A 24,947-nucleotide genomic window follows, 5' to 3' on the forward strand; every position below is an offset into this window, starting at 1 on the left:
CTGTAAAGCCCCACAGAGCAATAAAGCAGTATGTGTCCAGAGGTCAAGTGCTCTTTCAGAATGATTCATGCTGGCACAACATCCGACGAGTATTCTCATGGGATACTGTGCTACAAAAAAAAAAAAAAAAAAAAAAAAGGATATATTGTTTCCTTGCCTTTTGTGCTTCTAGAAAGTTCCCTTTAATAATAATCTGGTGTCGTTGAGTATGAGTCAAGAAAACTGATTTGAAATAATTCTTAAAGAACCACAAACACATTAACTCTTAAATAAATCCCAGCTCTCTCTCTCTGTTTAGCATCTTATTTGGTGACACTTTCTTGCCTAAATAGTTTGTGTCAAGAGTGCCTTTATCACAGACACCAAGCCCTTTAAACACAGCGAGAGGCATTCTCCAAATCCTAAACCGTTTTTTTTGTTATTTATTTTTATTTATTTTTTTATTATCATTTGGAAAACACACAGAAAATGGCCACTGGCCAAAGGCGGATTATCTAAATTCCACTCTTTTCCAACTGTTTCCCAACATTTTTAAATTCTCAGTTTTTTAAAAAAAACACCTCAGGTTGTTCCTTACTCAGATACATTTTCGCTAGATTAATTAAATTCTATCCTGGTAGGCAAAACTTTACTCCTTAAGAAATCCAAATCCCAATTATTTTGGGGTGTTATCCTCTAAAACCTCAACAGGCTGTGTGTATGGAATAAGAACATGTTCATTTTGTCTCACATAATTGCGCTCCATGTTGAGCTTACAGAATCTTTGCATTAAATAGCTTAACATAACTTCATGACACATTGTGTTTGCGTTCGGTAAATGCTGTGCATATTTGTGCATTTGTGACATGCTGACTTGATTTTTCATTAAGAGTAATCACAGTGTAATCTCCACTCCAATATGTTAGAAATATGTGTGCTATATGTGGAAACGCTGAGTTCCCATTTGTTTACTGGTGTGTTGGATTTATTTTCATGGAATATGCGCTTTGAAGATAACAGATGTCCTCTAATTATGTATTTGTAATGTTATTTTAATCAGTTAACCCCACATAAATTCCAATCAGTTTAAGAATCTAATAAATGGATAGACTGTGCTACTCTAGTATTTGGTGTCTATTTCAATTGTTTTGGCTTATATATATATATATATATATATATATATATATATATATATATATATATATATATATATATATATATATAAAAGGCTTAGGTCCCACAGAGAAATGTATAAATTTGCCACAGGCACCTTTTTAGTACACACATCCTAGAAATTATAATAATATTTATAAAAATAAATCAATAAAATGGCTAAATAAAATTAGAAATTTTTTTTACAGGTATAAATCTTTGCTACAATGCATATGTGATGCAATGTATTTGATACAATGTGTATACAGTTGTGCTCAAAAGTTTGCATAACCTGGCAGAAATTGTGAAATTTTGGCATTGATTTTTAAAATATGACTGATCATGCAAAAAAACTGTCTTTTATTTAAGAATAGTGATCATATCTCAGGTAAAAGGTAAAAGCAGAGGTGGTGGTGTTTTATGATCAAGAAATCCTGGTGTGATCAGAGGAACGTACATTCTATCAAGTCTTTCTGCTCTCCTGATCTGGAATTTCTCATGTTTCTGTGTCGACCATTCTGGCTACCGATGGAATTCACAGCGGTCATTATCACAGCTGTGTACATCCCCCCACAAGCCGACACAGACCGGGCACTCAAGGAACTATATGGGATTATAAGCAAACAGGAAACCGCGCACCCTGAGGCCACGTTCATTGTGACCGGGGACTTTATTAAAGCCAGTTTCAAATCAGTCACACCAAAATACCACCAGCACATTAGTTTCAACACACGAGGGGACCGGGTTTTGGACCATTGCTACTCTCCCTTCCGGGATGGCTACAAATCCCTCCCCCGCCCACCATTTGGCAAATCGGACCACTCTTCCATTCTGCTTCTGCCCGCTTACAGGCAGAAACTGAAACAGGAAGCACCCACTCTCAGAACGATCCAGTGCTGGTCGGACCAGTCAGACTCTACGCTACAGGACTGTTTTGATCACACGGACTGGGAGATGTTCCGGTCCGCCTCTGATGATGACATCGAGCTTTATGCTGATAGCGTAATGTGTTTCATCAGAAAGTGCGTAGAGGACGTCATTCCGACCAGAACAACACGGATCTATCCGAACCAGAAGCCATGGATTAATAGCGATGTTCGCGCGGCACTTAATGTGCGGACCTCCGCTTTTAATTCCAGGAACGCGGAGGAGCATAAACAAGCCAGTTATGCCCTCCGAAAAACTATCAGAACAGCAAAACGCCAGTACAGGAACAAGATTAAAGGACAGTTTAACACCACCAACTGTAGAAGCATGTGGCAGGGAATTAACATCATCACAGACTTTAAAGGGAATAAAAACTCCGCCATGAACACTGCTGCCTCTCTCCCAGATGAGCTAAATACTTTTTATGCTCGTTTTGAGGGAATTAAGAGCGTGCGCGAACCAGCTGGCTGGTGTTTTTACGGACATTTTCAACCTTTCCCTCTGCTTGTCTGTAGTCCCCACATGCTTTAAAACGTCCACCATTGTGCCTGTTCTAAAGCAATCAAAAATCACTTGCTTAAATGACTGGCGTCCTGTTGCTCTGACCACCATCATCAGCAAATGCTTTGAGAGACTAATCAGAGATTACATCTGCTCTGTGCTGCCTCTCTCTCTAGACCCATTGCAGTTTGCTTACCGCAACAACCGCTCCACTGATGATGCAATTGCATCTACAATACACACTGCTCTCTCCCACCTGGAAAAAAAGAACACTTATGTGAGAATGCTGTTTGTAGACTACAGCTCAGCATTCAACACCATAGTGCTCTCCAAGCTAGATGAGAAACTCCAGGCACTGGGCTTAAACAGTGTTGGGCCTCATGTATTCAGATAGAAGACAAAGGCAGGCCTAACACAGTCGTAAAAACCTAACTCAAGCCCCCACATTCCAAGTCGTAAATCTTCCTGATAAAAATCGCGCCAAAATCAAACAAAGGGAGTCCAAAACAGACTGCAAATCCCATGAAGCCTTGCTCACTAAAGGATAGAACTCTCAACTCCTATTGGATGAGGCACACAACAGAACGTCCCTCAAACATGACATCATCAGGAGTTGAAATACCTCTGAAATGCTTTCGTGATTTGCTTCCAGCGACTTTGTTCACCGAGTATAGACATAGTTTATTCGCTGCTCTCAGGTGCAACCTCATGGCACAAGGAAGTAACGTCCAACTTGAAACTGTGGCCATACAATCTCCATCTCACTGGACGAGTTGAGATTACTCTGTGTTCAACCGAATACTCTAACGGATCTGAAGGAGACCGCCGAGCAATTCGCATCTTCATCCGTTTGCCTACAGAAGTGAAGAGATTACAGATTTCTCTTCCATCTTCAATCAAGTCGACATTTCTGAGTTCTTCGCCAGCCCGCCGAGAATCAACAGCCGTACCGCCCGCCGACAGAGCGAGGAAATGGCCTCCCATCATCACCCGAGCCTCAAAGAACCGGGTCAGAGTTAAAGGACGGAGGAAAACACATTCTACCTGTGTCCTCATGCGATTCAAGTAAGAGGTTTACGTCTGGGCAGAGATAGAATATTATAGTGTGTTATTCTTGTGTTTCAAGGTTTTTGCTTGTACAGTTTAGGGACCACCATGTCCGCTCATTATTAATACTCAGGGTATTAATTATCACAATTTTGTTTTGCTGTATGGTGGTCCAACCAAATTGGACTGTTGTGCAATTTCGCCATCGCGGGTGAGACAGGTAAACTGAGTTCATCCATTAAATAGTCAAAGTATGCGGGACTGTTTACGAGCCGTCCACCGCGTCTCTGAGCGATGAACTAAACAGCTGCTTTCTCTCCCACGATCGCGAAATCGGCTTTAGGGCTGTCACTTCTCTCTCTCTCTCATACTAACCACACACACACACACACACACACACGCAGGCACGCGACACCTCACAAACATTCTGGCTCACATTTTGGCTCGTAGATAGCTTAAATGCTAAAGCCCAGCTTTGTCCCTAAGCTATCGTACAAGCGGATACACGCGGTAACTGGTAGATGCCATCTCCGCCCCCATTCGCGGTCATATTCCCTGGCCGGAAGTCTCGCGTAACATACTCTGCACGAGAGTCACGTCCGCTATTTTGTGCGTGTCCCTCCTTACACACACACACTGTCACACACACACCTTATGTGTTATAGAAATATTTTTATTTCCATATCTAATCATATCACTGTTTAGTTTGTAGTTGTAAGTCAGAAGTTTATTGACTGCATTGTATTAATTATTAATTGATATTGCTGCATAAATAAACTTTGTTTATATTACAAAGAGAAGTGTTTTGGTTTGTTTTGGTTTTGCATACGCCTGTGTCATGCTGACGGGATGTCAGTGCTCAGATTCAAACCTTCATTCATTGTTTTTTTTTTCCGGAACATCGATATTCTTCGGATGTCTATTTTCCTAAGAAAATAATCTAATAATGAGACTGTTTTACTATTTGGTTATTAGTCCCTGATTTCAGGGTGGTGCCCCGTCAATGTTAATCCTTATTAATATTCTATTGATTTTTGATAATTGATAATTATCTTTGATGATTGAATTTGAATGATCAATAAGCCAGTGTTAATTTTAATTAATGTTTCATCGATGTTAACAATTAACAATTATCTTTGATAATTGTTGATTTAAAGGATTTAAAAAAGCTAACATTGATTCTCATCAATGTTCTATTGATTTTAATAATTAATAATTATCTTTGATAATTATTAATTATTGCTAATAACCAAACTTGCTCCTAAACGTAGCACACTACATTTACCTGATCCCCATATGAGGTTTTAAAGAGTTAGATTCAAATATTAACTCATTTAAATATTAATTAATAACTAAAGAAATAATTATAAATTATTTCTGATAGTAACACTGATCTAAACAACCAGTAAAGCCCTACAACAGCTCGCTGTGCAGCTGGATCCTGGACTTCCTGTCAAGCAGACGTCAGGTGGTTAGAATAGGCAGCAACATCTCCTCATCACTGACCCTCAACACTGGAGCTCCACAGGGCTGTGTTCTCAGCCCACTCTTGTATTCCTTGTACACACATGACTGTGTGGCAACACATAGCTCCAATGCCATCATTAAGTTTGCTGATGACATGACGGTGGTAGGTCTGATCACTGACAATGATGAAACAGCCTACAGAGAGGAGGTGCACACTCTGACACACTGGTGCCAGGAGCACAACCTCTCCCTCAACGTCAGTAAGACAAAGGAGCTTGTGGTGGACTTCAGTAGAAAAGACAGAGAACACAGTCCCATCACCATCAATGGAGCACCAGTGGAGAGAGTCAGCAGCTTCAAGTTCCTGGGTGTCCACATCACTGAGGAACTCACATGGTCCATCCACACTGAAGTTGTTGTGAAGAATTCTTATCAGTGCCTATCAATTGTGTTGTGTTAATTTGATGTTATTGTAAATTGGTATATGTCTCATCACTGTCACGACTGCTATGTTGATCGGAACTGCACCCAAGAATTTCACACACCATTGCACTTGTGTATATGATGATTTGATTTGATTTGATTTGAGATGAAGCCATTTATTATTACATAGTTTTTTGGCTCCTTTTTAAATCATAATGGTAACAGAAATCATCCAAATGGCCCTGATCAAAAGTTTACATACCATTGAATGTTTGGCCTTGTTACAGGCACACAAGGTGACACACACAGGTTTAAATGGCAATTAAAGGTTAATTTTCCACACCTGTGGCTTTTTAAATTGCAATTAGTGTCTGTGCTCCTTGAAACAACCACACCATCTTTTTCCAGAGCAGCCTGTATTTCTCCTGAGGTTACCTGTGGGTTTTTCTTTGTATCCTGAACAATTCTTCTGGCAGTTGTGGATGAAATCTTTCTTGGTCTGCCTGACCTTGGCTTGGTATCAAGAGATCCCCGAATTTTCCACTTCTTAATAAGTTATTGAACAGTACTGACTGGCATTTTCAAGGCTTTGGATATCTTTTTATATCCTTTCCATCTTTATAAAGTTCCATTACCTTGGTACGCAGGTCTTCTGTTCTTTTCTGCTCCCCATGGCTCAGTATCTAGCCTGCTCAGTGCATCCACGTGAGAGCTAACAAACTCATTGACTATTAATACACAGACACTAATTGCAATTTAAAAAGCCACAGGTGTGGGAAATTAACCTTTAATTGTCATTTAAACCTGTGTGTGTCACCTTGTGTGTCTGTAACGAGGCCAAACATTCAAGGGTATGTAAACTTTTGATCAGGGTCATTTGGGTGATTTCTGTTATCATTATTATTTAAAAAGGAGCCAAACAACTATGTGATAATAAATGGCTTCATATGATCACTATTCTTAAATAAAAGTCATATTTTCAAAATCAATGCCAAAATTTCACAATTTCTGCCAGGGTATGCAAACTTTTGAGCACAACTCTATATATGCCATAAAATCAGTGAACATGTAACTAAAAGTTGGGAAATATCTTCTGGTGTTTTACAGTGTACTTTTTATAATAATAGGATCAAATGGGCAGATTCAATTCATATCAAACATTATTGGCAAGAGAACCTTACAAGTGTTCATTTCCAATACATTATTAGACACTATACATACAGATATAAAACATTGAAATCTGAAGTTTAATAGCTGAAGTTTAAAATCACAAAACTATTATTTTCTCTGTTGCTCAGTCTCTACAAGTATACCTGGCTGTAGCTTGCTGAACAGCCACATCCTTTTATTAGTGTCTATCGTGCACAGTTGGGTCTCTGTTTCACGGTTTCGCTTTTGACAGTGGTTTGCATTTACAGGCAATGCAAAGAGATACAGCAGCTTAACTGTATATCTCGCACGGTCTGCCTGGTTCACCGCTTGCGGGTAAAGTCTCCATTCTCCATACAATAAATCCGCTCCCGTGTTTATTATGCCCAAGACATGCATTGCACGTAACCCATCCCCCACCCTAATCCATATGGAGGCTGAGTAGCCTGCCAGGAACAACTCCAGACACCTTTCTCCCATCGTGTAAAAAAAAACAACAAAAAAAAAAAAACAGAGACTACATTAATTGCGTTAATCTTTTTAACGTGTTAAACAAACACTATGAATCACAGAAATGAATGCATTAAATTTCCCAGCCCTAGGTTCTGTGTGACTATAGCAGATATTTAAGCTTCCTGGGGAAGATGGACTAAAAAAGGGAAAACTGAGAACATTAAATATTATTAAATAAAAAAGGGACAATTAATTAAAAGTGGGGGTTCATACCTGTCCAGAACAAGTAATTTAGGCCATGCTTTTCACTGATGGATGGAGTTACACACAGTTATTCAAATTTCAGGATGAGTGCAATATTTTATAAGAGGTCCTTGACAAGTATGCAAAAGAGAAATGCAATTAATGCTGAGGAGTGTAGTCTGAGCTGCAGGCGATATGGAGTTATTAAAATTAGTCAAATTAATAACCATGGGTGGGATCACCCCTCCTCTTTCCTGTTTTCTTTCCAGAGTTACCGTGGAAACATCTCATTGACCAATGATTAACCAAAGAGCTTTGGCAACAGCAAAGGCAGCTGACAGTGTTAATTTTTCTGACCATAATTTAATTGGCTCTTGAACTTAAATATTAGTGCTCTATAACGTTGCAGGGGTGGGGGGTGAAGATACACATAAATATAAATGAATATTATAGTCATTTTAACTTAGCTTTTAGCTTAGTCTTATTTATATGCACCTTGAGTATGCTCTGAAATGATTACATGGACAAGTTCTTGATATGGAAGCATTTTATTGAACTACAAAATGATTAAATGCTCTGTCAGATCAAATAGCACATTAATACATGCAAATTTATAATTAAAAAACTGTCAAATGAACATATTCATCATGCTGGAAGGTTGTAATTCTGATGTTTACTGATCGAAAAACTGAATAAATATTGGAACTTTTTTTTTTTTTTTAAGTTCACACTTTTGTTTGAATTTAAAAAAATTAGACCAATAATAACATGCAGATTTTGACACTCTTTTATACAGTATCCGCCATTTGCATTCAGTCTCAACGCAAAGATATGCCATTTTATTCACCTGTTTAATCCTTTCTTCTCTCTCCACAGCTCAAAATTGCAGTGACACGCTACACAGTCCAAATGGGACAATAGAAAGCCCTGGGTACCCATATGGATATCCAAACTACGTCAACTGCACATGGGTTATTGTGGCACAGGAACACAACCGGATACAGTTGGTATTTCAAGGCTTTGCTTTGGAGGAGGACTTTGACATCCTTTCAGTTTATGATGGGCAGCCTAGTCCAGCAAACCTACGGACAAGGTAAATATATTTAACATTTTTGATGTGTAAATGCCAAATTGAATCTTTGGCGGAACTTGGAATTGCTTGCTAGCATTACTTGCTAACAGTCAGAAAGTTGAAAAAAACTGAAAATATAAACATGGTAATCTGGTTGCATTTTGTCTTGATTTTATAACTTAAGAAGTGTGAACAGTGTAAACTTTTCATTGTCCTTATAAAATCTTTAGATTTACTACAATGTTGGGAAAACAGGTTTTTGAAAGTGTTAAAAGTGAGGTAAAGGACATACTTTTTAGGCCTTTGTCTAATTTTCAGAACACTGAAGCACACAAATTGATTCGGTGCTTTTGACTTTATCACCAACATGAGCCTCAATTCCTCTCTTGTATACTCAGAAAATAATAAGAAAAAAAGGATTCAAGCTCAAGGGATTGAACAAAACAGATATCATCTGGGGAAATGTCCTTAGGGCCTTGGCCTGTGTTCCATTCCAAAGCTACCATTTTAAAAAGCTTGCCTACATTCACAGATGCTTTTGCAAATATATATATATTTTTTTCTCCAATTAATAGAGTTCTATAGAAAACATTGCTGAAATACTGTGAATGTGTTGCTTTTCCATACCTTTTTATGTTGCCTCATCCATTTAAAAAATGTGTGTGGGAAAAAAGATGTCAACAAGGGCACTTTGAAGATTTATTGTAATTTATTCAATTCTTATTTTATTATTATTATTATAAGTATTTATTTATTATTTTTTTATACAGTTTGCATAGATTCAAGGACAGCCTTCCCCATAGCCTCACGATTCCACTGCATTCTTTGAATGTTGACTTTGTTTGAAAAGGGAGTTTTACCTGCCTGTATGATATTAGTATAAGCTGAACTACATGCCCTGTAGAAATAAAAAATAAGCTGAGATGATACCCACATCCTGTGACACTGAGTAGTTTTGAAACCCAGCCATCGATCTAACATGGTGAAATTACAGTATGTGGAAGTTTGCAACTCCTATTACAATAAGAAGACAATGGACATGCCAATATTCAGTTTTCTTAGAAGCTGGATAAATCTATGCACCTGAGATGGCCCTAAGTTCGTTCAAATGCAGAATCATTGCTGCAAACTAAGCATACTATTCCATTCATGTGCTAATTGAATTGATGACACATTTGTATGTCTTCAGTCTCAAAAAAGATGTCGTGACCCAGCTGTTCCATTGCCTCTGCTTACAAATGACTCTCTCTCTCTCTCTCTCTCTCTCTCTCTCTCTCTCTCTCTCTCTCTCTCTCTCTATCTCTCTATCTTCACTCTAAAATACTGTAGGTCCAGAGAGTCATTGTGGACCATTGCAACACATTGCCTTCAATCTGTTACCTTAGATCTATACAATAGATGTACTCTGTCATGGTTGGTTTGAAATGGTTTACCCTGATTAGCTACATTTGTTTTTGGTTTTAACTACTTTTCATCTACATTTCTGTTCCCTGAAATTGTTTGATGTCTTTAGTGTTATCACACAAAATACCATATTATCCCTCTTAACTGATGCTGAATCAATTCTGTACTAAAACTTAAACACTCTGGATATGATTTAGTTTAAGAGCTGAATAAAATGGAAGTTTTAGCATTAATTTGGAATTAAAGCTGTTTGCATGTTCTTTTGGGTGGAATGGAGTTTATTGAGTAAATGGAATGTCTTAACAAAGGCTTCTGTCAGCTTTTAAGTCATCATGTGATATATGCCGTGTTGGGGAGTAGCTAAATACAAGTAGCGACGCTACTAACTTAACTACATTTTCAGTAGCTCAGCTGCTTTTAAAACAGTGTAGCTTTTCCAGTAGCAAACTACTTTTTCTAGCAAGTATCGGTGTGGCGTGACCAAACGCTATATCATATTTTGGTCAGATTATAAATAATTGCCTTCTTTATTTCATAGAAGCCAAACTTCTACCTGCAAAACGTCTGACAAACTGGCAACATATTGTATCTGCTGCTCAGCAGTGAGAGAATTAATTCCTGTCATGCATAACTTTTTGATAACACATTTTTTGATAACACATCTTAATTTCTTACCATTTCATTAACTATTATTTTCATGTTAAATTAATACAATTACTGGTAAAATAAATAATTTATTATGGACCTGAAAAAGGCGTCTGGCCGAGATAAAAATAAAATGCCTCTAAATGATCAGGATTTTGCTTTGACTTCATATAGATGTGCTCTCTACAATTAGGACTATCATACGTTCTGTGTATTTGATATTGCACATTTTCACGCGTATAAATGTCCTTATGTGATTATTCTGGCTGAGAGCGGCAGAGCGCGTACTCTTTCAAAATCTTTATTTTTTTTTTATCTCGTTCTCTCTCTCTCTCTCTCTTCACGTGCTGTTTGTGTGTGTGTGAAAGAGATCACAACTGGCTAGACATGATCTGCTGCTCTCAGCCAGAAACATCAATAACATAAGTACACTTTTAAAAGTATGTTTCTCAACTTTACAAATTATTAAATAGAACGCCTGTTTCATCAGACTCACACATACTATGCAAAGCTATTTTTAACTGACAATATTGAGACAACATAACATATGCTACGTATCAGGGATATTTAAACTATTATGACTGATAAGAAACAGACCATGATGGACATTTTACAACTCAGTCTGTCAGATATTTGTAGCACAACCTCTGTAAGTGACCCATAAAGCTGGCACTTATGTGTCAATGGCAAAAAAGTCAGAAAATACAATGAACAAAAACACATGTGACAGGTGAATGCCCAAAATACGTCAGCCCAAGGAGAGTTTGCCATCAAAATTTGATCTTTAGGTAAATAGGCAACACCTGGGAATCGCAGGAGGACTGAAAGGTGTGATATATAGTATGAAAATATATATTTTTAATGGCATCTGATCTATTCTGTTTTTATTTTATGTTGTGTTATATTGTATGACCATTTTTAAATGCAATGTTACTATTCATTGAATGTGTTAAATACATTATTTAATTAACAATATTAAATGTATTTAATTAATACATTCTATGTAAAATCTTGAATTGCATAAGGCGCACCCTTGCATCTCTAGCTGTAGACTTGACGTTTTTTAGAATCCTAGCCCATACTCCCTCCTCCAATACCAAGTTCAAATCTTTCTCCAATAATCTCTTGATAGAAGTTAAAGCTCCATCCCCCAGACTCTGAATTAGCAGGAAGTAATACACTGATGCCTCATGACCTTTTCCAGAAGCAGTAATCACCATTCCCAGAGTATCTGCCGCTTTAGGGGGGTGTATGCTACTCCCGAAAATAGTACAGAGCAGGTGGCGCTGCTGTAAATATCTATAAAACTAAGATCTGGGAATCCCAAGATGTTGAACCAAATTTCCAAAAGATCTCAACACTCCACTCTCATATAGGTCACCGAGTGTATTAACCTCCCTCACAATCCACTCTGACCAGCAAAAAGGGGACTTATTAATACATAATTTTGGGTTCTGCCATATGCTCGAGGCAACATTTAAATAAATGTCCGAATTAAACACTCTGGACACTTTTGTGGTGTAACTTAAAGAGCACCTATTATGGTTTTTCAAATATTACCTTTCATGTAGTGTGTTATTTATCTGTTTGTGAATGTAAAAAAAGTCTGCAAAGTTTCAAAAATCAAAGTGCACAACAAATGGAGTTATTGACACCTAAAAGAAAGAACCGATTCTGAACACCTGAAATGAGTCATTAATTCTAGACTTACTTCCTGTACTAACCTACATAATTTGGTAACAGAAAAATCAGCCTCTGGTCTGTTCACATGTACAGCCAGAGCAAGCTGTTAGACTGTTAGCTGTTAGCCTCTGCTAACCGGCTAACTCACGTTATTGTCAAAATACACTACCGGTCAAAAGTTTTGAAACACTCATTCTTTATTATAATTTTTTTTTTTTTTTTTTTTTTTCACATTTTAGAATAATAGTAAAGTCATCAAAACTATGGAATAACATAAATGGAAATTCATTGATCACAATCATAGATAAATGTAATGAAGCCCACCTTCCCACATAACTCGAAAACCTTTTTATTAAGGGTTCAAAATTAACTCTAACTAAATCAGACAAATTTGCTGGGAATAAAATGCCCAAATACTTAATGCCCTGTTTGGGCCACTGGAAGGCGTCCGGCTGAAAAGCCATTACTGGGCAGTATGCTGTCAGAGCCAAAGCTTCGGATTTAGACCAATTAACTCTGTAACCTGAGAACTTAGAAAAGGAATTAATAATTCTGTGGAGGCAAGGCATAGATCTAAAGGGGTCGGAGACGAATAAGCAAATATCATCAGTGTAAAGCAAAAGCTTATGCGCCATACCTCCCACCACCACCCCTGGAAAATCATCTTCCTTTCTTATTGTGGCTGCTAATGGTTCCAGGGCATGACGGAACAATAATGGGGAAAGAGGGCAACCCTGCCGGGTGCTCCTATCCAGAGTAAAATAATCTGAAATTAATCCATTTGTTTGTACCGCCACTACTGGGTGTCTATAAAGTAACTTAATTCATCCAATATTAGTATTCCCGAACCCATATATTTCCAATATCTTGAAAAGATAATCCCATTCTACCATATCAAATGGCTTTTCGGCGTCAAGTGAGATGGCAGCGTTTGGAGTCTGATCATTCACCACTGACCACATGATAGTGATGAGACGCCTAATGTTATCAGAAGAGCTGCGGTCCCGAATAAACCCCACCTGATCTATATGTATAAGAGATGTTGGTTAGGTAGAATTTTGCTTGGATCTTTGTCCTTTTTAAGAATCAGACTGATCCGGGCTTGTGTCATGGTTGGCGGACACTTTCCATTGTTTAATTATTCCGTATAAATTCTAACAAAAGTGGAGCCAGTTCTGTAGCATAAGATCTAAAACATTCAGTGGCAAAGTCATCTGGCCCCGAATTACCTCGCCAAGCTCCTCCAAGTTTATCTCAGAATCAAGAGAATTTTGCTCAGTCATCAGTTTAGGGAGTTCTAATGGTTCCACAAAGTTTCTAATATCTTCATCAGTAGACGAAGATGTGGAACTATAAAGATCAAGATGGAATTCTTTAAAAGCAATATTAATATCAATGGCCGATGTAAGAATTTCACCACCAGCAGATTTCACTGAGGGAATGGTAGAAAAAGACTCTCTCTGCTTTATATATCTAACCAAAAGCTTCCCTGCTTTGTCCCACGACTCAAAGTATGACTGTCTTGCCCTGATTAGCCAAAACTCCACCTTCCGCAACAAAATAGTATCATATCTGTATTTCAATCAGGTCAATTCTCTGAGGCCATCAGACGACATTTGGTGCTTCAGCTCTGCCTCGGCACTTTTAATATTCCCTTCCAACTCCACAAGTTCTCGTGCTTTGGATTTTTTGATGAACGAGGCATACTGTATGATCCAACCCCTAAGAACTGCCTTAAGTGCCTTCCAAGCCACGCCCACAGATGATACTGAGGACCTGTTGGTTTCCATATAAACATTGATTTCAGCCTTTAACATTTGTTGGAATTCAGGATTTTGCAAAAGGGATACATTAAAGCACCAACTATATGATTTCTTTTTCTCCATATGTGGCAACATCTCTGAACTCACCAGGGCATGATCTGAGACTAAGATGTTTCCAACTGAGCACTCAACAACAGATGATATGAGGGACATATATATATATATATATATATATATATATATACAATCTATTCTATAATAAATCTCATGGACTGATGAAAAGAATGTATAGTCCCTAGCAGATGGGTTCAAAAGTCTCCAAATATCTGTAAGACCAAGCTTTTTACACATCCTGTGAAGTGTCAATGTTGCTTTAGGGGGCTTGCACACTTTTGCTTCACTATGATCAAGGATTGAGTCCATCAATAGATTAAAGTCTCCTCCCAATATTATATCATGAGAGGTGCCAGCGTCTTGCAACATCCTTTCAAGATCTATAAAAAAGCCCTGATCATCAGCGTTAGGTGTGTAAATATTAGCCAAAATCAACCTTTGCCCCTGAATTTCTGCTAAAACAATAATGACTCTTCCTAATTTATCTTTACTTTGTTTGAAACATTTGAATTGTAGATGTTTACTTATCAATGTAATAACTCCCCTGCTCTTACTTGAGCCAGCACTAGAGAAAACATTCCCACCCCATATCTTCCCAAATGTTTCCTCTTCCTGCGGGGAAAGATGCATTTCCTGAAGAAACATTATATTATATTTCTTACGTTTAAGAAGAGAAATAACCTTCCTTCTTTTTATGGGGTGCCCCAACCCATTCACATTCCACGTGAAGAGAGACAATCCACTCATATTAACATTTTACATTTTGACATATTAGAAAAAAATAGATTGTGTCAAAAACAAAATGATAAACAACACATTCCAACATTAGTGCTACAATCAAACCCTAAACGTCCCCCAGAACCAAACAAACAGAAAAAAGAAAAACGTGTGCATTAACCCTGTGCACGACAACGCCAACCGGCGTCCATCCCTCTTAACTCAAACAGTCCATGTATGCCTATGAGAGCCCCCGCAACAACTTTGCCATCGGGTTTCTCAAGTCCGGTGTTTCTATACAAATTTTGTGAGACAAATTACATAACAGAAGAAAATCTATTAAACAAACTCCAGCCAATAGGTGGGATAAACACAAAGAACGTGTAGATTCATTCACATAACTGTCCCGAAGGTGTGTTCCTCCACAAAAGCTTCAGCCGCTAGCGGAACCAGCACAAAATACAAACAAAAAAAAAAAAAACGAAGAAAAAAAAAGCTGTTGAGTTTCCTTGGGCAGTCAAACGAATGTTCAGTGAGCCGGCCCATTCAACTGTTACCTGAGTGCAACAGATGACCCAATCACTTCAGTGTCCTGCAAGAAATACTCCACAAAACAAACTCCAACCAATAGGAGGCATAAGCACAAAGAACGTGCAGATTCATCCACAACACTGTCCCGAAGGAGTGTTACTACACAAAACAAACTCCAGCCGCTAGGCGGAACGAGCACAAAAAGAAACAAAAAAGGCACCCTGTTTCCTCAGACAGTCAGGCCCACTCGGCTGCAACATGAGAATCACACAATGACTTACTCCCTTCATTGACTTTAAGGACATCGCTTTTGGGGACATGTAAATACTTTGCGGCCATCCTTAGCATCTATTCTCAATTTTGCCGGGATCATCAGTGCAAAAGCGACCTTCCATTGATATAAGAGTTTCTTGCATTCCTTGAATCGATCACGTTTCTCTCTTGTCAAATTCATAAAGTCTGGGAACAAGAAAATGTTGTGGTTCTTCCAAGAAAGCCTTCCTTTACTCCTCGCCTCACGTAACACAAGATCTTTATCGGATGATCTCAGAAATTTGGCCAGAATTGATCGAGGCCTGTCTCCCTCAGTGGATCGCCGAGCCAGAACTCTGTGAGCTTGCTCGATTTCCAGCTTATGGCCTGTTATGTCAAGCAGACTCGGAAAGAGCCTGTCTAGAAATTTCACTATATTCTGACCTTCTACTCGCTCCGAAATTCCAACAATTCAGGCGTTGTTCCACCAACTACGATTTTCCATATCCTCCAACTTTTCCCAGACACGCTCCTAGACTGCTTTGGTCGCTAGCGGATTAGCAGCTAATTCCCTCTCTGATGACTCCAGATAATCGATCCGTTTTTCGACATCCGCCACTCTTGTAACCACATCAGTGAATTTTGTCTCCATGGCAGTGATCGATCGATGTATTGCAGCAAGATCCTCCAAGTCAGCAACAACCTTCGTTAGCATTGCCGACACGTTCATCAATTCACACCGCATCTCTTTCACCTCTCTGGCCAAATTGACTCCGTGGTCTGAGGCCTCCGGAGGGGCATCAGCTTGAGCACGTAAGTGTCTTTTAATGTCTACAGAGCCCGAGGATTTTAAATTATTTGACATGTTGTTTTCCTAGAACAGTTATGGATCAGGGTGTACCAAATCTCACCAGTTTATATCATTAAAAGTATCAAAACTAGCAAAGTGCGCAGAGCTCGGCGTTCACAAGTCCGATCCTCGCATGGCATCACGTGACTTTCATTATCCATCAATGTTTTTAAAATTTGCAAAACAACTGCTAAATTTGTAGTTACCTCTGCCTCTGAAGTAATATGTTATTATAAGTTTCCACCTCAAGTGAATAAGTGTGATCAGATCTCTATCCGATCAAAATATACACACATTTGACTTAAAAATGTAAATGCAATCCAGCAAAAGAATATCCAGACACTATCCACATATACAATGCATGTTAATGCCAGGTATAAAGGGGACCTATGTCACAAAGTACTTTCATTTTTTAAATACAATATCAGATAGTACATATTATCTCTGGAGATGCTTGAATCAGTAAGCAGACATCCATCAAGTGTAGGTGAAGATTTCGGTATCTGTCACTCTAATAAGGGCTGTGCAACCATTGTCATTGTGGAGGCATCTGTGGGCGATTTTTTTATTTTTTTTTTAATTTACAGTATATTGTACTGACATGAAGGTGATGGCCACATATATAATATTTAACCTGTTGTTTATTGTACACTGAGTTTTAGACATTGGATTGAGGATATGTTGGCACATTTAGGAAAGAGATTCATATAATTGAAGCCTCTACAATAGTGGTGTTCAATCTTGCTCAAGTAGATCCACTTTCCGCAGAGTTTAGTTTCAACCCTACTTTAATGCACCTGCATGCAATTTTCCAATGAACTTAAAGACCATTATTAACTAATTCAGGTGTTTACTATGGGAACCAAGCTCTACTGGAAAGTATACTCCAGGAGCTTGATTGAGCGCCCTTCCAAAACATGTTCCATATGAGATAAAAGGGCTCTTAAAGCAATAGCCATAGCAATCACCTACTGACGCTTCACTCAGTGCATTGCTTAAAAATGTATGACCCTGAAATGTATATCTTCTTCTGGTTGATCATGGTTACCATCTGACTGGCAGATTCTTTGGGATGGAAGGACCTTCAAGGAGGGGGAAGAGCAGCTTAAAAGTTACTGGGCTGAATCTGCCAAAAAGCTACGTCACTTTTGTGGGCAGTCTTTCGACACAAAAAACTGTGTCTCATTTACTAACCATATGCTATAAAGTTTTATCAGGCACTAAATGTGCTAAAATTTGTGTTTATATTAATCCTTTGTCATTCCTTTCAGTGCAAGCACACCTATTTTCTTAATAAAACAGATTCATTACACATTGCGTCTCATTCATAAAATTCTGCGCTATTTGCTCGATATGATTAACGTTGGAATTTTATTTAAAAGAGATGTTTGTGTACATTTTCTAGCAATAATGGGAGCAGTAATTCATCAAATTGTGATCAAGTGCTTGACATGATTCTATTTGCCTAGCAGTAAGTGACTAGTGAAAAGTAAAAATCTTTCTCTACTTCCTCTCTTGGCTTCCTGTATTGAAGAGTTCTTGCAGTTGGTGTGTGTGGGTCAGGTGAGGAGTTGTGGCCACTTTGTTTAATTGCTCTTATTTATTTGTTTAACCCCAAGGCTGTGCTTCCCCTTGATATGTGGGTGTCTCCCCAGCCAGCTTTTATGAACGAGCAAGCCTCCAACCAATGCCATCCAATCCCATTAAATCAAACTCGTTCATCATCTTATTCCGGTACTGTGTCAGATCCAAAACTGGTTCTGGCAGCATTCGGTGCAGTCAGTCTAATGCAGTGAATGTATGAAGTGAGCTGAGCTTTGAAATGGTACTGGATCCACTCAAAATCAAAGAGAAAAAATCAATTGGAGTGTGCCTTTTATGCTTTCACAGAACTTATTGTAAAATATCTCATTTGAGGTGCTGTCTATGATGTTCATTGTCAATAATTGCTACTTACCATCAGATTCACCTGTAGCGGGTCCAAGATAATGTTTTTCAATAGTAAGTTAATTTTTGATGCTGTGGCTGCCATTTAGATATTAAAATTCAAACATTTTTCAAAACATTCCATTAAATGGTTTAGATTGTGCAATATTGAATGTTAGTATGTGTTTAATGGTGTCTGAAAGAGCTGATTAGAGTAGTGTGTGAATACAGGCTGCAGTTGGCCGCAGTGGAGGCTGTAGCTCATGGACTAATACTTTCCTCTGAAATTATTATCAGAGGAACATACAGGCCTCTGTAAGTGCACCTGGTGAAGAGATGTGATGTGATGATGAGTATTAAGGTGAAGAGAATGACATGATGATGAGCATGAAGGTGCTGCTATAGTGTTAATGTGTGTGTGTGTGTGTGTGTGTGTGTTTGCATACTTGGCTAAAGTTTGGGGATAAAATTTTGCCCAAAAGTGAGCCAAATCTGATAAAATTTTCCTTTGGAGACATTTGGGAACATCCTTGAGGATGGAAAATTGACTCACAAAGCAAATAATTAAACAGTTAAGGGCTAGAACCACTAGAATCTGCATGATGTTTATCATTAATAAATAAATAAATAAATAAATAAACAAAAGAGATCATTATTCTTGTACCACCCTGATAAAGCTATATATATATATATATATATATATATATATATATATATATATATATATATATATATATATATATATAGCCTACCACAAGACACAATTATAACTGAATTTACACAAATTATTCTGATCAAAAGTTTACATACCCTTGGTTTTTAATATGGTGTGTTGCTTCATCGATGGTCAATGACTGTTTGCATATTTTGTGATAGTTGTGTATGAGTCCCTGCTTTGTCCTGAACAGTAAAGGTTCACACCAAATCCGTGACGATTTTGCGAGACGAACCTCTGACGGAAGTTCTATTCACACCGAAAAATGAAACTAAAAACAATTTCACTCCTGTACAGTAGGTGGCACTGTTTCCAGTCTCCTGTCTGCACCTTCAGATGTTAGAGATTAATATATTGAATGCTGTTAAAGCATTTATTTTCCTTATTTGGCATAACTTTTTCGGTGTGTTCTTTCCATGGTGTTGATTCCATGTGAGTGAGATAAGTAAAGAGCGCTGTTGGACAGTTATTTGCAAATGTATATTGCTACGAATATCTTTCAAAAGGACTCCTGAACCCAACTTCTCTTTTTATAATGCCTGTATTAATGCCTGGATTATATAACACAAGCAACAGTGATATAAATACAAATGGAATAATGCACATTAAAAATATCAGTATAGTATAAAACATATATTAAAAATAATATGAAATAAAACACTGCTCAAAGTCTTTTCTTTATTTAAATTATTGCAATACTTTGTTATATTGTCCTTGCAATACAAATAGCAGTGTGATTCTGCAATTCATTTGTCTAAAACCTTGCATGTTGTTTTATAGGATATTTTACTACAAACTTAGTGCAAACGAACTCCCAAACCTCACTGCTATTTTTAATGACATGAGTATATATATATATATATATATATATATATATATATATATATATATATATATATATATATATATATATATATATATGAGTACTGATGGTCTCACACCATCAGCACTCGGACGCTTCACTGTGTGTTTCACTCCACTTGTGTTCGTGCTGTTTACATAAAATTTTGTGACATTACATATTTTAGCCTGCAGGTGGAGGCAAAAAAACATTTTTGTGTGTAATATGAGCCAGTTGGTGACATGAAGTGAGTCAGCATCACTCAGTGTTTATATTCAACAGCACTCTGTGATTGCTCATATTACTACTACACTACTAAAGCTAGGAAATAGTTTTAAACGGCTTTAAAATAACAACTTCAGCATTAAGGCTCATCACAGCTAAGAGACACAAAAGACTGATTAATTACACAAACTCAAGGCGCTTATCTCTTACCGGAGTTTCCATATTGGAGAGGACAAAATGGCGGAGGACATTTTGGTTTCTATAGTGAATGACTCTTGCACACCAGCTACCGTGAAATAGGGAGGAATACCCCTGCTTGAATGGCTATTTTTCCAATGAGAAAATAGGATGCATGCCACCAAAATGACATTATCTTCAGAAAGCTGACTTTTAGACTACAGCATCATCAACAGGTGATTGCACATGCTCCATCTCTCTCTCTCTCTCTCTCTCTCTCTCTCTCTCTCACACACACACACACACACACACACACACACACACACACACACAGACACACATCCTTCTTTCTCCAATAACTTGTTAGAAACAGCCCAAGCCGTGATTTTAGTTCTAAAGTGAAATTTTTGAATTACTAACGAAGGCTTGGACGCATAATTTGGTTTGAACCAGCAAAGGCAGATTCTGATCCGTCGCGTAAGAAAGTAGTTCTATGCACAAATGCGTTTTTTGTGACCGTACTCGGTTTTTCCAAAAAAAAATTTAAATGTACTTGTTCATTGAACTGTTGTATATAAACAATATATATATATACACACACACACACACACACACACATATATATATATATATGTATATAAGTATGTATGACATACAGTTGTGGCCAACAATATTGGCACCCTTGGTAAATGAGCAAAGAAGGCTGTGAAAAATGTCTTTATTGTTTATCCTTTTGATTTTTCATTCAAAATATTCACAAAAATCTAACCTTTATTTAATGTAAACAAATTGAAGGGGGTGGGATCTCATAATTTAATAAATATTTTTCTCCAAAACATGTTTGACACAATTATTGTCACCCCTAGATATTATTATGAGTAAAATATATCTGAAGTATATTCCCATTCATATTTTAATTTTTTTAGTACACCTGGGTGGCTAGGAACATGAAATTGTTGAGCCATAACTTTTCACATGGGTATAAATATGAGGTAACACACAGGCCAAATTCCCTTAGTCATCCATCACAATTGGCAAGACCAAAAAATATAGTTATGATGTGCGGCAAAATATTGTTGAGCTTCACAAAATGGGAAGTGGCTATAAGAAAATAGCTAAAGCATTGAAAATGCCCATTTCCACCATCAGGGCAATAATTAAGAAGTTTAAATCAACTGGAGATGTTAGAAGAGGACGTTTGTCTATACTGTCTATACTGTCTCCACTGAGGAGGATGGTTCAAGTGGCCAAAAATTCTCCAAGGATCACAGCTGGAGAATTGCAGAAAGGGTCTTTGGTCAGAAAGTCTCCATAACTACAATCAGACGTCACCTATATCACAAGATGTTAGGGTGGGTTTCAAGAGAAAAGTCTCTGCTCTCCTCCAACAACAAACTCAAACGTCTTCAGTTTGCCAGACACTGCTGGAACTTCAAATGGAACCGGGTTCTATGGTCAGATAAAACAAAAATAGAGCTTTTTTTTTTTTTTTTTTTTTGCAGCAAACGCCATATATTGGTTTGGTGCACTCAGAGAGGTAGCCATATGGAAAATTACCCCATGCCCACAGTTAAATAAGGTGGTGGATTTTTAAAGTTGAGGTTCTGGACATCTTGTTCGGATACATGACATCATGGACTGTATCAAATACCAACAGATACAAAATCTAAATCTGACTGCCTCTGCCAGAAAGCTTGCAATGGGCTGTGGATGGATCTTCCAGCAGGACAATGATCCAAAACAAACATCAAAATTAACACAAAAAATGGTTCACTGACCACAAAATCAAGGTTCTACCATGGCCATTCCAGTCTCCTGACCTGAACCCCATAGAAAACCTGTGGGGTAAACTGAAGAGGAGAGTCCGTCAGTGTGGACCTCTGAATTTGAAGGATCTGGAGAGATTCTGTATGGAGGAATGGTCTCAGATCCCTTGCCACGTGTTCTCCAACCTGTTTAGGCATTATAGGTGAAGAAACATAGCTGTTATCTTGGCTAAGGTAGGTTGCACAAAGTATTGAAAAAAGGGTGCCAATAATTGTGCAACACATATATTTGACAAAAGCGTTTGTTTTTTGGTAAAACTTGTGTTGTGTTTGCAATTGTTTGATATCCATTAGATTATATATTTTTGTGAATATTTTGAACGAAAGATCAAAAGGATAAACAATAAAGACTTATTTTTCACAGACTTCTTTGCTCATATTTACCAAGTGTGCCAATATTTTTTTGGCCACAACTGTATATAAACGGGCAAACAAATGTGTGCACCTTTCTTTGTCTTAAGTGCCAATGTTCCCATCTTCTTGTTCATTCAATATTACTTTACTGTATCACTGAGTTAGGATTTGAGAGTAAGATGATGCATGTAAGCAACATGCTTTATAAAAGTGTAATCTTTGTGCCACATATTTTGTTCATTATAAGATAAATATTACAATTAGAAAAACATACACATATTAAATAAATTACTCCATAGATGCTGTTATGTCCTATTGTAGAGGTTCAATTATGATATGTTTGTTCCCTAGTTTAACAGGATGTTTTGGGGGAGTCATGCTATAATTAATTATTCATAGTCTGGTGGAACAGTGTGTGCTCTGCTTGGTTAAGTTTTAAGATCAGCTGCATTATTTGCTCTCAGTGCAGTCTAAGAAGTGTGTGCACTTGTCTCTGCAGTTCTTCCTAAGGTAAAGAAGATTAAGGAATGAAATTTAAATTAAAATGTATGTCAGCATCAACAGTTTGACAGTAAATACATACTCACACTGCAGCACTTGGAGGTTGGAATATAAATTTATTAAGATTTCTTTCAGATTTCAAAAATATTTCAAGGTTTCTTTTAAGAGAACATTGAAATTATTGTACATAACTACTGAAAATGATGAATGATTGTTTTATTTATTTAGTTTTACATCCTAATCCACCAGGTTAAATAAAGACATAAAAGCTAATGAAAACTTGTTGTTAAACTGTTGCAATTTTTGCAGTGTATGTGGCACACCTGAAATTTGGTTACAATGAATCTGATGTTTTATTACAAATGATAATTTTTTATTTATTTAGTTATTTTTTCATGTAAAATCCTGGTAATGTAGGCCTTATGGGTATATATATATATATATATATATATATATATATATATATATATATATATATATATATAATTTTTTTTTTTTTTTTTTTTTTTATAAAAATGTTTTTATATTGAGCAAAAACTGTTGCATTTCCATGGATTCCCTTCCCATTTTTCATTTCTTCCTCCACATGGCTCTATGTTTCCCCCACCCACTGATTTATTCCTCAGCACCCTCGGGTACTTGATAGAAATCTAAGCACTTAGTTCAGAACACTTCCAGCCTGAAGCAAAGTTTTCATATTTCCCATGTCTGATGAGAGGTGAAGAGGTCATGTTTATGGCTCTAATGTCAGCTAACTGATTGATTAGACATTCTGTTACGTGTTCGTTGTTGTATCTGTACTCATTCGCATAGCTGATCGTGGATATTATGACTTGTCCGTGTACTAAAGATATGTGTATAGGACCATAAGTAACAGAGATGGTTATGGAATGATAGCAAGGCAGTATTATGCATGTGTATGCATTGTGCGTATGTAGCATGACAGGCAACATCAATTAAACTCCAAACATGTAACAAAATCTCCCATCAATCTAAAAGTTGACATTACAGATGTAAACATAACCTCTTCTTTCTCATCAAACATGGGAAATATCAAAAGGGACTCAAGTGTTTATTTCCATCAGCAATCATAGAAAATTCCAGACTCACATACGGCCATATGCCACAAGACTGGGTGACATTTACATGCGGCTTATGATGAGCTGTGACATATTGTTGTTTTGCTATTTTCTCTTTCATGCATTCCTCCAATATACCCCTCAATCCCCCACTCTCATCAGTCTACCGAGTTCCCAAAGTGTGAAATACATTAACAAATTAAGCTCACACCACCTGAAAAGTGACAGAAGCAGTTCTCAAGAGGAAAAGTGATAATGAGCCTAATTGATCTGGTGTCTCTGTAATGAGACACCTGTAGGAGATGTCTGAATGTGACTGAGCTTTAAAAGAGAAAATGTTTAGCTACTAGGATGCTCTTTTGTCAGATATAGGGTAAATGGTCATGAAATCCTGGAAATATAAGGGAATTTTAAAACTGTGATTACCAGGCCGGTAAAAGTCATGGAAATTAATGAAATGTCAGACTGAGGTCATTAATGTACGCAGCTATTTGTATGTTAATATTTGTAACATTTAGGAAAGATACTAAAACTTACAATATGGATGTTTGAAAGCATCTAAAACGTAAACATTTTTACGTATTTACAGCTTTAGAAATGTAAAATATTGACGAATCCATTACAAATATATTTGCATACACAAATCGATTATAAATATATTTGTACATTTTTACTGTTTTATAGATATTTTAGATAGCTTAACCCTACCCCAACCTTTAAACATAACCATGTTTTATCAATATAAAACATGTAACAAGTAAATTAATGTACAGTAGCAATAATTTTTATTACAAAATATTAATTTATATATATTTTAAAGCCGCTAATCCCACACCTACTCCTAAACCTAACCATAACCATTTATTAAGCATATAAAAACACATAACAGGCAGATCAATTTAATCACAAAAATGTTTTCTGAAAAATGGCA

General features: G+C 37.2%; 1 protein-coding gene across 1 annotated transcript in view; it reads left to right on the forward strand.

The window, feature by feature from the left end:
* The window catches only part of LOC127420803 (CUB and sushi domain-containing protein 2-like), a 491,575-nt gene that overhangs the window by 27,419 nt on the left and 439,209 nt on the right, over positions 1–24,947 (forward strand). The window contains exon 2 of the mRNA XM_051663350.1: positions 8,218–8,434. Within this exon, the coding sequence (XP_051519310.1) occupies positions 8,218–8,434 (217 nt within the window). The remainder of the gene's footprint in view (positions 1–8,217; positions 8,435–24,947) is intronic.

Source organism: Myxocyprinus asiaticus, chromosome 30 (assembly GCF_019703515.2).
Source record: "Myxocyprinus asiaticus isolate MX2 ecotype Aquarium Trade chromosome 30, UBuf_Myxa_2, whole genome shotgun sequence".
In the NCBI taxonomy this organism is placed as follows: Eukaryota; Metazoa; Chordata; class Actinopteri; order Cypriniformes; family Catostomidae; genus Myxocyprinus; species Myxocyprinus asiaticus.